This window comes from Ruditapes philippinarum, unplaced genomic scaffold, assembly GCF_026571515.1.
Source record: "Ruditapes philippinarum isolate M1 unplaced genomic scaffold, ASM2657151v2 ctg14019_1_1_1_1, whole genome shotgun sequence".
Classification (NCBI taxonomy): domain Eukaryota; kingdom Metazoa; phylum Mollusca; class Bivalvia; order Venerida; family Veneridae; genus Ruditapes; species Ruditapes philippinarum.
Genome location: NW_026856406.1, coordinates 1 through 15,810, shown reverse-complemented (window position 1 = coordinate 15,810; position 15,810 = coordinate 1). Strand labels below are relative to the sequence as shown.

The 15,810-nt window shown below is 34.8% G+C and overlaps 1 protein-coding gene across 1 annotated transcript in view; it reads left to right on the top strand.

The window, feature by feature from the left end:
- LOC132746418 (uncharacterized) overlaps positions 1-14,983 on the top strand; it is a gene marked incomplete at its 3' end in the record, with an annotated part of 37,543 nt that extends 22,560 nt beyond the window's left edge. The window contains exons 2-4 of the mRNA XM_060735542.1: positions 11,543-12,736; positions 13,881-13,975; positions 14,794-14,983. Coding sequence (XP_060591525.1) covers positions 11,653-12,736; positions 13,881-13,975; positions 14,794-14,983 — 1,369 coding nt within the window. The remainder of the gene's footprint in view (positions 1-11,542; positions 12,737-13,880; positions 13,976-14,793) is intronic.
- Positions 14,984-15,810: the final 827 nt, after the last annotated feature.

The window sequence follows — 15,810 nt, the reverse complement described above, 5'->3', positions numbered from 1 at the left end:
ATAAGCGCTCGATAGAACGTCCCAAAACATTTCGTTTGATACCCAACTTGACTATGCTACGACCGTTCGTAAGGGGGATATCAACAATGTTCTGCATGAATGACTTTAGTTTTTTCTCTTACACGTTAAGTGTATAAGTGCATCTCAATTTAACGCAATTTTACTTCTACTCAATAGATTCATGCAATATTTTGCGCCCAAGTGATTTCACTTCCAGTCACAAAAATGCTTACCCGATGTGTATCCCTCGATGTCCAACTTATAAATGAAATGAAACTCGCCATTTTTTCTCAAAAGTCACTGATCTATTTTTAGTCGTGACATTTCACATGAGCTATTTCATCAGCACCACGCATGTCACAACAAAAGAGTGTTAACCCTACATACTGCTTGCGCGTATTGGATTTTATACGAATAATGACACATCGTTTTATATTCAGAATGACATTTTTATTTTACATTTAATCTCTAAAAGTATTAGATTCTATATTTAAAATGACATCATGGTTCAGTTTAAAGATTATTAAACCCTTTTATCATAATTTATTTTAAGAATGCATCATCACGTTATAAATATTAAAAAGTCCCTTAGCACCTGAATTACTGAGAAATTGAAAAGATGTATATACGTAATGTATCGTAAAGATTTATCCATATATTAAATCGAATTTATATAACGATTGGTGCAAGGATAACTATTTAAATAGAAATCTCGAATTCCATTAAACAGCGTTTAAAATAGATGAACCGAAATTATTATTTTTATCGACGATGTTAGACGTCCAGCGTTAATAAAGACCCTTATTGCACGGCATCCATATTATTCGTTTTCTTAAATTTTTATCCCCATAGTCCTCGCGTGCTTATTTGATTCTACGAGCTAAGACGCGTTTATGTTTTGATAAACTCGATCTTGAGGTATATATACATGTACGAGATCTTGTGCATCTCGTTTTTATCGATACTTTGTAAGGTCAATCTACAACACGAGATTCTAAGCAATTTTGATGTCCAACAATGTAATTAGTTATTTATTTAAACCGCATACTGGTAAATGCATACATTCCATAGTATGTCATGCCTTTTTACAGAAATTCATATTACGTAAAGTACATTTCTTAGTGTTACAGAACATGCGAATAAAACTGGATGAAGAAGCCTTAATGTTTGTTTGTTTGTTTGGGGCTTTACGTCACATCGACACAGTATAGGTCATATCACGACGTTCCAGCTTTACTGGTGGAGGAAGACCTTAGGTACCCTTCCGTGCATTATTTCAGGAACGGGCACCTGAGTAGAACCACCGACAATCCGTAAGCTAGCTGGATAGCTTCCTCACATGAAAGAATCCAAAGTCCCTGTCAGAATTCGAACCCTCAGCAGTGAGGGGCAAGTGATTTTAAGTCAACGACCTTAACCACTCGGCCACGGACGCCTAAATGTACAGAAACAACAAATATATTTACTTAACGCGTTCATATCTAAATTTTCTAACGTTAACGATCTTCTGTCTATCATCAAAAGGTATTTAGCGATCGAAATTGTCCTGTCCTTAGTTTACATTTCAGTGTTTAGTTACAACGGTTACAAGAAAAGCATTGATGCAAAGCATCAAAGGGCGTCCAAGCAAGAAATAAGAAAGTGAAGATGAACTAGTAGACATATGATGTCAAGATATTCTTATAAACTTTTCAATGGTTAATTGGTTTTTACCAAAATGAACGGACGGAAGACATTGTTCATTATGAACTTTGATTGGCAACGGATATACATGTATACAATCATTTATCATCCATACCCATGTGTAACGCATGATCAACACCACACTTGTGGAATTGTCCCTTATTATGTATTCGCTATTAGCGAAGACCCCCTCTTAAGGTATCTGTTCACACTTAGTAAAAATATGACACTGGTTATATTACCATGTCATGTTGAGCATTATTGTTTATTATACAATAATTGTAATATCTATTTTAATAACAAAAAAATTAATACAGATTTTATGAATATTGTTTTCCTCTCTCTTTTTGTGTTTTTATGTGCTATTTTAATACTGAGTTTTTTACGTTTACTATTCTTTTTTATTAAAATTGTAAAATAAATTTTAAGAATTCTAATGTCATATTGACCGACGATTATAAGTCAAAACTTTACTGGAAAAAGTCAGTAAATTATGGTTAATCTTTCAATATATAATATTATTTATTCTTAAACAATGTACATGTACATTTGTATTTTTCTTTATCATTTTTTAAATTATCATTCAAAATCAAATAATTAATAAAATCTAATTTGTTACTTTGAATAATTCACCGGCATCTTTACTAAACACGAATAACAAATAAAATAAAATGTTTCAAAGTTAATAGAGTCATATTAAAACCATAAAAATGTACCTTTTTCACAATTATTGTACATATTTATTGTTTATATCTCGTATAGATAAAATGAAACATGCTATTGTTGTTGTTGTTGTTGTTTTCGAATTGTATGTTTATGTATAATAATAATCAATATATTTGAGAGTTGATCTATGTTTATTAATTATTGTAACCAAACTAAGTGACAAACATTCATTTTGGAAAAAAGCTTATTTATCTGTAAAATATTTGTTCTGTTCTGTAACGATATCAAACATCTACTCCAAAAACCGGGAGAGATCGGACAATAAACGTGTGATACTTTTCGCCGGTCACTAGTATCACGGTCAAAATAGACCGGGAGAGACCGGAATTACCGATAGGAGTACATCCCTCTATAAATAGATTTTCGGAATATTTAGGTCATCAACTCATCATTCTATTTTAACATACCATGATAACCCACTGTGTACTACAAAATGATAAATAAAAAACCGAAGAGACGAAAAAGGTTATTGCATTTGAAAATGAAAAGGTTATTGCATTTGAAAATGTTTGCATTGCGAAATCCTCCAGTTCGCTATTCATTGTAACATATCGCGACATTTAATTAATAATCAAGCACCCTCATACCGATCGGAATGATCGGCTTTTATCATGACCGACTTAAAGGCTCGAGAAGTTGCTGTCGCCCTTTCACAAAATCTGATTTCGTTCCATAAAAGGGCGCCGCGCTTCGGCGCGGACGCCAATAAAGTCCGTTTTCAATTTGACATATGTCATCTCAATTATACGCGGTATACAGCGCCGGTTTATTCAGTCATTTGATTTCGAATATTTGCGGGCTTAATTGAAAACAGGAACCAAACTGTGTATGAACTATATGTACATATGTAGAAATCTTAGATTGACACCAGTAAAATTACATTGACAAATTGACCAGCCCTTGACCGCAATTATTTTACGAAGGCCGCGTTAACAACCTGCTGTTAAATCGGGCATTTAAATTCTCATTACTGCACACGTTTATAAAGTCATTTAAATTTCTTAAACAAAACGGCGAAACACATTTTAAACTCCTACATTTTATTAAAGGGAAGGAACGTGATGAATGGCACGAATATTGTTGTGTACAGTTATGTTTCTTTTTACGATCATTTTGATCATTTAGATTTTATTCCATGTTTATGGTTCTAGTATATCAGTCAATGAATGTACAACGCTTGTACATTCGAATAATAACTAATATGATCAGAAATGAGCATTATTTTATTTTATCTTATATATAAATTAGCTTATAGAGACGTTTAATTGATTTTTATCATCACGTTAAAAGTTGATTAATCGGTAATAGATTAATACAGCGTGGTAAAGAGTTAACGTGTTTAATAAATCGATCCGTAGTTTCTTTCGAATAATGTTGAAACGAACATTTGAAACAAACTTTATTGATTTATTTTACAGGTTTATAAATTTTGTATCCTTTTAAAAAAATATAATGACTCAGTGGTCAAGTGTCATTGACACACGCCTCCGATAAACGATTTCTGTTAAGTGATACTTTAAGTAATGGCCATATTTGTATGAATGACACCGTACCGAAACAAAAGCGTCATTATTTTCAGAATTATTCACAAACATAATTGTAATTACTAAACAATAGGAGGTATGAAATAAAAGTTTCCAATTTTGTTTCTTAATAAAGAAAATGAAACTTGCACACACTCCATTTTAGAGAATTAATGAAATACACCGATTCGTGAGTAGCTAATTATTTTTACGACCAATACAAATTGACAGTTATATTCTATTTAAGTTGTCGCTAGACTGTTGGTGCTCCTTAACAAGTTAACAAGCATTTAAAACGGGCAATTACTTCGTTTATGTAAACTTATTTAAAATGTACAGCGGCGTAGATGTATGGATAGCGACAATATAATGTTTACAATTTGTGACACACATATTTGAATTAATACAAAAAGGGTATTATATATTTATTTATTTCCGACACAATATATATATACAATAATAGAATTGTAATATACTTGAGAGAGTTTAAGATTAAATAAAACGTGTTTCTAAGAGTGAAACATTGCATGAAATAGTAGATAGAGATAATATACCTGATAAATGATCCGAGATTTAAATTTAAATACCAAAACTATTCTGACAGTCAAGATGGAATATGAGTGTACAGAATTTCTGTCCGGTATATTTTCATACAAGTAAATCAACATATTTTATCATAAAGTAGTAACATTAAAATTATTCTATCACTTTCGTATTAAATTTTGTTCAGAGCGGATAAAACCGGTATTTTTTACATATATCAGCCAATTAAAAAGTGATAAAAATGACCTACTTTACTAAAAAATACCTCCGATGAAGAGTATATAAGGCCGTTTCCAAGCAGGCAAAATTATTCTGACATTTGAATTCAACCCGACAACTAGGACTTCTTCGAAACCATGGTGGATACGTTTACCATCGCGGATGAGCTAATGAAATTTGTGGCGACGTTTGGGATACAGGATTCCCCGGGGTGCGATTTTGACTTTTTCAGCTAAGAAACACGCAGTATGTACTGTAGCGATTTTATTAACAACCAACTAGATAATTTACTTCAAAATGTTTGCAGAACCAACAGACCAGATCACAAACGACTTTGATTACGTCACAGAACAAGAAATATTACTGTGTGTAAAAACGTTACTTTTTGACAAAGAAATGAATCAGTTGGCGACTGCTTGTATAAACGATGGGGATTGGGGCACTTTATCGACAGTCATGCTAGGGGCGGAGATGGTTCTCAAACCAGGAGAAAAACTAGAAGATGTTAGGAAAGGACTTCACTGCATGTTTGAAGACGTGCTCGAAGAAGCCCGGGGCGATCTGGCGGGGGACGATTTGGGACGTGTCGTTATACAACATCAAGGTCTGCACGACCCCATTATCGTTTCTCTCCAGCCTTGGGACCAGTTAAACGCCGACAAAGTGATTGATACAATACAGAGAGTGCTGAATAGTAATAAAGACTTGACCATCAACGACAGTTTTGATATAACTGCCGGAACTATCGATTTACCCAAAGATGGGGCTAGACGAAGAATTACTTACTTTAAAGGAAACCAAATTCGTTGCAGTTGAAAACCTCTATAGCAATGTATAGTGACCATTAAAAATGAAAACCAACAGTGTATGGCGAGGGCGATCGGGTATGCTTGGCGAAGTTAAAAAGATGTACGTCAGACGAATGGAAAGAATTTGCCAATTAAAGACAAATGAAGAGTAATTTACAACTTATACTCGAAAATAAACAAGTACCAGAAAGTAACTACACATAACTATGTGCAAAATCTCGCGATGAACATAAACATTTAACGGTAGCCATAAATAAACTCGCCGGAGTACCTTCAGATTGCCCCGCCAGTTTAAATGACGTAGAGTTGTTCGAAATAGTGTTTGGAGTGCACGTGATGGTGGTCAGAGCCAATCTAGGTAACAAGCTCATTACAAGCACTAGTAAGGACGAGCGACCATTCGTTTACATTTACTTGGTAGATAATGACCATTTTCACGCCATTACGAGTATTACCGGCTTCTTTAGCGCAAGGTATTTCTGCCTCATACACTACGACCACAGAGAAAGGCAACAGTGTAAGACATCCTGTATCGTGTGTAAGACGGACAACTGTCCAGAAACAGACAACACAATCAAGTGGTGCACGGACTGTGATATCACTTGCAGATCAACAATATGTTTTCAACGGCATAAAGCAGTACCGGAACATAAAAAAGGAAAGAACAAAGGAAAGTTCAGCGGACCAGTGTCAAAAGTATTGGAAATGCCCTCAGTGTAACAAAGTATTAAGGACCGATTAAAAAGAAAGAAAAACATCAGTGCGGGGAATTTTATTGCTCCTCCTGTCACACTTCTGAAATGGAAGGACATTTGTGTTACTTAAGAACCACACCGGCAAAGAAACATTGCGATTCTAAATTTATATTTGTTGATTTCGAATGTTGTCAAAACAGATATTTACCGAGTAGTAAAGACTGTCAATCACAAAAGGTATGTAAATCTTATTCTTAATGTAAACACTGTCAATCATCTTTGTGCGGAAAAGCAACTCATCGTCCCAATTTCGTAGAAGTGCATACTGTGTGTACAAAATGTATTGAAAAGCCCTTGACTCTCGAAACTGTATGTAAAAAATGCGGTACACGGTGCGCCGAATGTGACACCTCTAAACTCCACTACCAAGAAGACCCAGGACCGTGTCATGGAAAATTTTGATTTAGGGATGTCACGTTTGAAGGGGTCGACACCGCTGAAAAATTTGGTGAAACTTTTTGTTGTTTTCTCCTAATAATGAATATTTCAAAGTGTTTGCTTATAATATGAAAGGTTATAACAGTTATTTTCTTTAAGAGTATTTAATAGACTAATCCATAAGACATGTCAAGATAATTTACAGTGGCTCCAAAATTATTTTTATGACAGTAGAGTCAGATCTAAATATCAAGTGATTGACAGTCTCAACTTTTTACCTATGAAATTGTCCGCCATCCCTAAATGTTTGTGGATTGACTGAATCAAAGAATGGTTAGTTTCCTCATTACTTCAATACTAGTGAGAATTAAACTTATATGGGACCATACAGGGATGCTCGGTATTACGGTCATAACTTTATGAGTGAAAAAGAGAGAGCCGAATTGTTAGTGTGGTTAAGTGAAAGAAAGAACGACGTGTTCGATTAAAAAAAAAAGACTTATTATCTTATTGTTGAAGTGACATACATATTTCAAGACAAGCTTGTTTGAAATTTAGAGACTTGTTAATGAGAGCTACGGGTAAAGGATTAGAGATGGGGAATGAAAAAGGAAAGAAAGAAAAAAGTGGGTGGGGCCGTGAATCCATTCGATTCCATGACCATAGCTTCAGTCTTTATGAATGTCTTAAGAACCAAATTTTAAAAAGTAGAATGGAAAGTCAAATTCGAAGGTAGTGATGATTGGATACCTTCAAAATTAACAGACGGGAAGCTTAATGTATGTTATAATGATCAATATAGTGGAGCGTCGATACAATGGTATGAATGGATGGCGTGTACAAAAAATAACGTCAAAATTCAACACGCTTTAAATGGGGGAGAGAAATCTTGACCGGGAACACGTTAAAAATTAAACGGTTAATGCTAAGAAACAAACAAGGCATATATGAGTACAATGGCAGTCTTTTTCATGCCTGCCCGGTTTGTTTCAAAGATAACCGTGAATAAACGCGCCATCCACACACCAAACACTCATTAAATGAACTAAATGTAATTGCGTTAAGGATGAAAAAAAGCTTACATCGAACAGTTAAGTATAAAATACATTTCAATTAGGGACCACGAATTAAAAAAGAAAAAGATTCAAAATACTGAACTGAAACAATTTGTAGAAAGCTTAGATCTAATTATAGGTTAGACCCGAGGAAAAGTTTATTCGGGGATCGCACCAATGCTAGTCAACTCTATTACAAAAGAACAGGACAAAATCAAGTACGTAGATTTCACGAACTTGTATCCGTGGGAGAATAAGTATTGTCATTATCCCGAAGACCGTCATAGCCAAAGATTTTAAAAACATCAAGGACTATTTCGGTATAGCTAAGCTCAAAATATTACCACCTAGGGGATTATACCATCCCGTGCTATCATATAGGTTAAATAACAAGTTAAAATTTCCGCTATGTAGCTATATGACCAACAAACCGGATCAGGGGGACTGTTTGCCAATAACATGAACACATTTTTTAAAATTCAAACAAAAGGCGAGCGGCTTTCCTGACTGGATACACAATGAAAAAGGTAGGACAGATTAAGTGTCTCCGTACTTAAAGAAAGATGGAGTTTCATTTGGTCGGACGAACATCTCGAAGAACCTGGGTTTGAGAGCTCTGACTAAATTATGTCTCAACGGTTTTTGGGGTAAGTTTGGCCAGAGACTTAATATGCACCAGACAGAGTTCTTTCACAATAGGTCAATCTTTTCTTCCACTTGTTTGCCGATCCGAAGAAAGAACCTTTAAGTTTTCACATACTTACCAATGACATGATACAAATAGAATGGCAATATAAACGATACTTCCAACCCGAAGATAATAAAACGAACATTTACTTAGCAGCATTTACAACATGCTGGGCCAGACTCAAACTCTACAGTGTGCATGAAAAGCCTGATAGGCGAGTGCTGTATATCGATACTGACAGCGTCATATACGTTAGTGGCCCAGGACAGTACGATCCACCTTTAGGAGATTACTTGGGTGAACTCACGGATGAGCTGGATAGAGGGGGGCACATCGTAGAACTGTTGCTTGGTCGTGTGGGGGTTGCGTTCATTGAACGCACATCTCCTTGTGATCTTGTTTATCATATTTTATGTTCATAACTGTGTTGTTTGTGCCGTGTTGCGGCTGTAAAAACTCTCCCCGTACATTCAATCAATATTGTTTTATTTTCATCCTCAAGGGATTGTTCGGCGTTCAGTTTTGGTGTTCCCCTCCATGTCCTGTCTTCATATTTGCTGGGGCGTGTGGGGGTTGCGTTCATTGAACGCCGCCTTTACTTGCTGATCTTGTTTATCATATTTTGTGTCGAGTGGTCTTAAAACTATACTTACAAACAAACACAAACAACGAAACTTGTAAAGTCGGGGGTTTTACATTAAATTATACAAATAGCCATCTCATCAACTTTGAAAGTGTGAAAAATATAGTAACAAGTCCACAAAATAATTAAAATATCGTAGTAACAAACCCTTGTAAAATGTCTAGAGGTAAAAGAAAATTGTATAATAGGGGAGAAAAAAGTTATCAGATGGTGTATACCAAGCGTAGAAAACTGGACAATGATGATACAGTGCCTTATGGATTTTAAAATGAAATATAGTTATTGTATTTGTAAATAAGATTTGTTTGCTTTCTTTCGAGAAAGTGTCCCTAGTGTTTAAAAGATGTACATACTTATTCCAGTTTTGTCATTACTGCTTCAAAAAGTGTCACTTCTGTTTCGAAAAGTATTACACATGTTTCAGTTTTTGCACTTTTGCATGTAATTTCCTACAGGAAATTTCTGTTCCAAAAAGCGTCGTTGCTGTTTTGCCAGTTCGTAATTATTCGGTTACATCTGTTTCAGATAGGAGTCAAAAGTCTTCAGTCTATTTACGTAATATTCCATACTTCCGTTGAGGGGTGCGCAGTCAATGACAATCATTTTGTGTATGCCGAAGTTTCGTAAAATATACATTTATAAACGCGCTGTTCGATTTCTGATTGGACGTTATTTTTAAAAAGGCATTGTGGGTTATTAATAGATCTATTGTCAGTGTTATTTATAGTAAGGCGATTTTATCAATTTCCGCAATAGTTGGGGTTGCATTCTGGGCACTGTTGGGCACCCAGCTGTTTCATAAGATCGCTTTGTAGGTAACAGGTCACCACTGCGTCTAATCCGGGTAACACTCTCCCAATCTCTGGTACCAACTCCTTTAAACAAGAATACTCTTTCGGTCTCAAAGATATTCCTTTTTTGTCGGAACAGCGTCATTTTATGCTTTCCAGTACTGTCGTATGTCCACATAAACGCTATTATCGGCAACCTTATAGTAGACATTTCCTCCAACGTGGGTCCAATAACTTTGTTTGTTTTCTAAAGCCCTGTCAGCATGTTTTAACTGATCAACAAGGTTTTTCCATTGTATTAACATTAAGCTGATACCCTTTTTGTCGGTTTGTCATCCTGCTGTTCTCTTATATCGACTCTAAGTTCGCCTTTCTATTCATTAACTTGCAAATACCTCTGTTTACCGAGACTGAACTTGCATCTGTAGCTTGCCATGATTCTTGGTCAAGTGTCAAAACTCTTATGACGAGCGTTAGTGTTCCTAGTCTTATATACAGGAAGGTCTCTCCTGATTGACAAGCTATTTACTATTTAGAGGAACCTGGTTGTTATTTTTAGAAACGACGTCATCGTTTGATCGGTCTTTGTATAAACAACCATTGGTTTCGTTGGTTTAATTTATTACAGGATTATGTTATTCTAAAAATAGAATGATGATATCATTCTTCATCAAGAATCCAATACACCCGACGCCCAATGCGCGGTACGTGACGTAAACTTTACGCGCATACGCGGTCCTTGGGGTTAACTGTGTTGTAAGACCCAATCAAACAAAAAACACATGACATTCAGTCTGATAACTAACAACAACATAAAAAAATCACCATGAAGACTAAAAGCAACACAAACAGCTAGGCTTTCTGTCAGACTTAGGACAATAAACACTATTCACACGCATTCAGATTACATTCAACGACGCAAAATTTCAATCATATGAGTCACACTTACGTTTTCGTTTTTTTTTGAAGGTAGGATTCTGTCAGACGACAATCATGTATCCATTCAACCTGCCTATTCATAGGCAAAGATTCAGTCAAATGACTAACATAAACTAATAAATACAGTCAGGCAAACATTCACTGGGACTAAATTCATTAAACACTGCAACAATTTCTTGAGATTGCAAGGTGGCATTAAGGGGACATAGGAAATATTTAATTTAGTATGTGGCTAATTGATAAAAATCTCATGCGCATGCAGTAAAGTATAATTTGTTAACGCGATATATATTACGTGCACGTGCGCATATACATCGTTTGGCCATGTAATGGCTTTTGCCCGCTCATGTAATAGCTGTCAGATGGTCACCTGATACTATCGCGTGCGCTAGTTAAAGCTATCGCGTGTGCACATGAAATATATCGCATGGCCAAGGGCTTGGCTATCGCATGCAAATAGTAGTAAATATTAGTGAATAAAAGGTTTCCTTTGCCCCCTTAATGCAACCGTAAAGCACTTAATCGGACGATTTATTTTAAAATTAGGAAAACGACAGACGACTAACACCGATACATATTGCTAATACGAACTCTAAATATATGAATCCCTTATTAAGATTTTTAATCCTGAAGAAGAAACCTGTTGTTTATGAAAAACGGAATCTCTGCAGTTCTTTTAGCTCAGTCAAAAATGTGTAAAATCATTTGGCGTGTATTTCTTTGAGCGCTTTAAAAAATTATAGTTTTAGCATTGAGGTTTTCTGAATCATTGCGTGTTCATGTTTTTCAGGAACCTTTGGGAGAGAATTTTTCATAGGTATACCAAAAGCGTGGAGCAATCTCCATCCAGGGTTTTCACTTCTAATTACCTCCAACACATCTGGATCAGCAACAATATACATGCCACATTTAGGCATTAATACTACACGTAGTTTTAATCAAAGTTTAGAATACAAGGTAACGGGTGACACCATTACAAAAGTAAATACAACAGTGGAACACAAAGGTATACATGTGACCACTGATGTCGACGTCACACTTACTGTGATGAAATATGAAAGTAGTACATGGGAAGGTTTTTTGGTACTTCCGAGGATAATGTTATCTTCGAAATACATTATTTCGTCAATGGACTCGGTTTCAGGTTATCATTATAAAAGTCATTTTCTCGTTCTTGCCATCCATGACAACACTTCTATCAACATAAATATTGGCGCACATGTAATAAGAGAATCGATGGATAGACTTGATACGTATCTCTTTATGCGAATTAAAGATTTAAGTGGAGTAATTGTTAGCAGTACCAAACCTATTGCGGTCTTCTCTGGACACGAAGCTACATCAGCACAAAAGACATGTTCTGAGTTAGAAAATTTCGTAGAAAACCTTTTGCCAACCATATATTTCGCTCAAGAATTTATCGTTCCCCCAGTACCGCCAAAATCACAATATGTAGTGCGAATATATAGTTCATCTCAAAACACATCTATAACATTTCAAAATACAACGAAACAAAATAAGCAAGTCCTTTTGACAGCTGGTGATTTTTATGAAATTTTAAGTGATAATGACTCAATGTGTGTTTCTGCAAACAAACCTGTCCAGGTGATGTTGTACAGTACATGTTATAACGATGCCAATATTGGCAATGGATTTATGTCTATAGTCCCGGCAATCAGTCAATATAGAAACTCCTATCATTTCTCCGTTATTGCAACCAGAGAAAATTTTACCCATTATCTTACAATCATGGCAAAAACTGAGGATATATCTGGACTTAGAATCAATGGAAACCAAATGGGAAATATCTTTCAGAGCTATGTGACACACGCAAACAATGAAACGTTTACTGTTAATGTATACAAATTGTCAGCCGGTGAATATCATCTGTATCACGTGACCGGTAGAACATTTGGAGCAATACAATATGGCTTTTATTTATGGGTTGCTTACGGATACCCACTGGGGATTGAGGTTAACAAAGGTAAATGCAAGTACATATTTTTTAGAAAATAACTTTAATTTATAATTAATAATCGTAAAACTTGATTTTAATGTTGGATAGTTGGTTCTCTTGTGACGGATAAGTACTAATTTCTAAGTGTTGTTTTCTTATTATACATGATTGAATGTTTAATTTTATTCTTAACTGGGACTAGTAATATTGTTTCGTTTGACATCATTTATTTCTTAATACTTTTATTTTCTTTGATATAGTTAAATTTACACAATATCAATTACAAGTAAATTATATCGAAACATTTCTAATTCAGTGTGTTTAAAAAGCAATAAAAATTGATAAGAAATGATTTGTATAAACCAAATTTTGTTATCGGGGAAGGTGGTGTGTGATCGTACAGTAATTTCCGGCTTTGTGTAAGCAAAACATAACTAGTGCAAATAATTGCGGATTTTGCAAAAGATATATCAACATTTTGATTGATAATTTAGGGACCACATCACACTTTATAAGCTACTTCAAGTGTTTAAACTTTATGTCCGCTTCCTTCATTTTAAATGATATTTCTTGAAGTTTGAAAAATAATACAATTTATTTATAATTTCAAAATATAAGACTGATAGAAATATGTTTGAAATAATTACTTAATGATAAAAATCTACTTAAAATGGCAGCGTAATCGGATAATATTTTGTTCAGGATAATTTTATTGTACATGTATTAAGTAATATATGCAATATGTATGTGTGCTAAACAACAGAGAAATTCTTTATCATAGCTCTTTTGAGAGTCTACCATAATTTTATGAAAATAACATAGTCGTTTATAAAAAAAGATAATTCATTAGATATTTACTGATTTTTTGTTGTATTAGCTTTCTGAGTTTTTTTTTATTTTGCTACTCGCAACGTTGGAAAATTGATATCTCACGAGACCGTCAGCGGTAAGAGTCAAGTGTTTTCAAGTCAACAACCATAATCAGTCACTCCGCCATAAAATAAAATTGCTGGTAACATTTTATATATACAAACCGGATTATTGATTATTATTGATTTGGAATACAATATATTAAGCACCTATTCGCACAATTAATAAAAAAACCTTATTCTCTAAACATTGTCATAGTATTTCTCAATTGTATTTCTTTCCATATTGTTTTGGTTATCAGAAAGCATAGGGAATGACGAACTAAGGTGTTTCCACTGTAAGGATATGACTCATTTGTACCTCTGTGACACCGTTACTAAATGTTCGAGCGGCCAGGTATACATATTATTTTCATCTTCATATCATTACCATGTGTAAGCCGTGCTTATAGTTATGTTAGACACTGTAAACAGCAAACGACGACATTCAAGCTTCAATGGTAAAGAACTTATGTGTCCCTATGTGTTTTACTTTATACAGTGACATGTATATTATGGTTTCAAATACGTTATTGCTCTACATAAGACCGCACTGCTGATGTTAAAATGTATTTAATTCACGAACATGCAATTGCAATTCTGTATGAAAATAGTATTTAAACTATATAATTGCATGTAAATATTAACAAAAATGATGTACTATGGTTCAAAATATAGAGTTATGTGTACAGTGTTCCGTTAGGGACTGAGAACGAAAAGCACAAAGTAGGACTTTACGTTGGTGACAGTCCGACAGTACGATGGCAAAGTGCGGCAGTTCGATGGTGACAGTGTATCGTACTATCGCATTATCACCATCGTACTGTCATACTGTCATCATCGTATTGCCGCGCTTTACCTCCCTTCTGTACCCTAACGGAACACCGTAGTTAATTGATGCAGTCTGACCATGGCAATACGATATTCCGTTATGGCCAGCGCGTTTTCTCTGAGAACAAAAAGCGCGAAGCATGACAGTACGATGGTGACTGTACTTCTGTACGATATCTAAGCGCGACAGTACGGTGGTGACAATACCACGATGGACTGTCACCATTGTATCGCGTTCTTCGCCCTTTTCGTTCTCACAGAAAACGCGCTGATCCTAACGGAACACCGTAGACCAGACATACGATAGGCGATTTAAATATGGTATACGTGATTTGTATTTTTAAGGTATGTCATGTGGAGACCTATAGAACCAACAGTGGGCAAGTGAAGTACAACAGCGGATGCTTGGCCTCCGAGGTAAACAAACAATCAACTAAACATACATACACAGTGAAACACACAACCACGCACGCACGCATACACACATATTGTGAAATGTGTTTGGTTTTCACCATAATACAAATTGAAAGAAAATGTAACCGATTTTTTTCAAGCTTATATTCAAAATAATGTTTTCTTTAAAGGGCCAGGCCATGAACCCCCGCCAGTGAAATTTTGGAAGAGGATATTGTTTTGTCATTGTCCGTCCGGCAATCCGCACGTCCGATCTTAGAGGATAGACATTATATTTATGGTTATGTTTTGCATACAACTTAAAATTATGAAGTTCATTTCGAACAATGTCTTGGTTTAAAATAAATTATGGGGTATAAAAAATTGATTGTGGTATCTAAATAAGACCAAAAAAGAAATAAAACAACCCCATAAGGTCTATCCCCTAAGAAAGTCCGTCCGTGCTTCCGTCCGAATTTTCTTTCCGATGTAATTTCCGGATGCGCATGAGATAAGATGCACATATCACCTGTATGGCCAAAATATACAGAGTAATATTCTGCCAAATTATTGAATATTTTTGTAAACTGTAAGAATATCTTTGTCATTTATTTACTATTTTTGTATATACACTGTATATTTGGACAAAACAATGTTAAGAACATAAAGTGATTAATAATAACCCGTATTCAAAACGCGGATAAAAGTAAAGAAATAAAACCGATAAATTGAACATTACGAAACTCTAAAACATTTATATATAAATAAATTCAAAAAAATTTTTTTTTCAAATTTGTTGTACATTTTAATTAACCTTTCAGAAAAGCACAAAAAAATAGAGTACTTCCAATGGTTACTGCTGCTCTTCATATTTGTAATTCAAACGCTTGGGGTTAAAAAACAATTTTTTACGTTTTTTTTTTCTTTCAGTAGTAACCCCTAACAAAATTTATATTTAAATTTAAAACT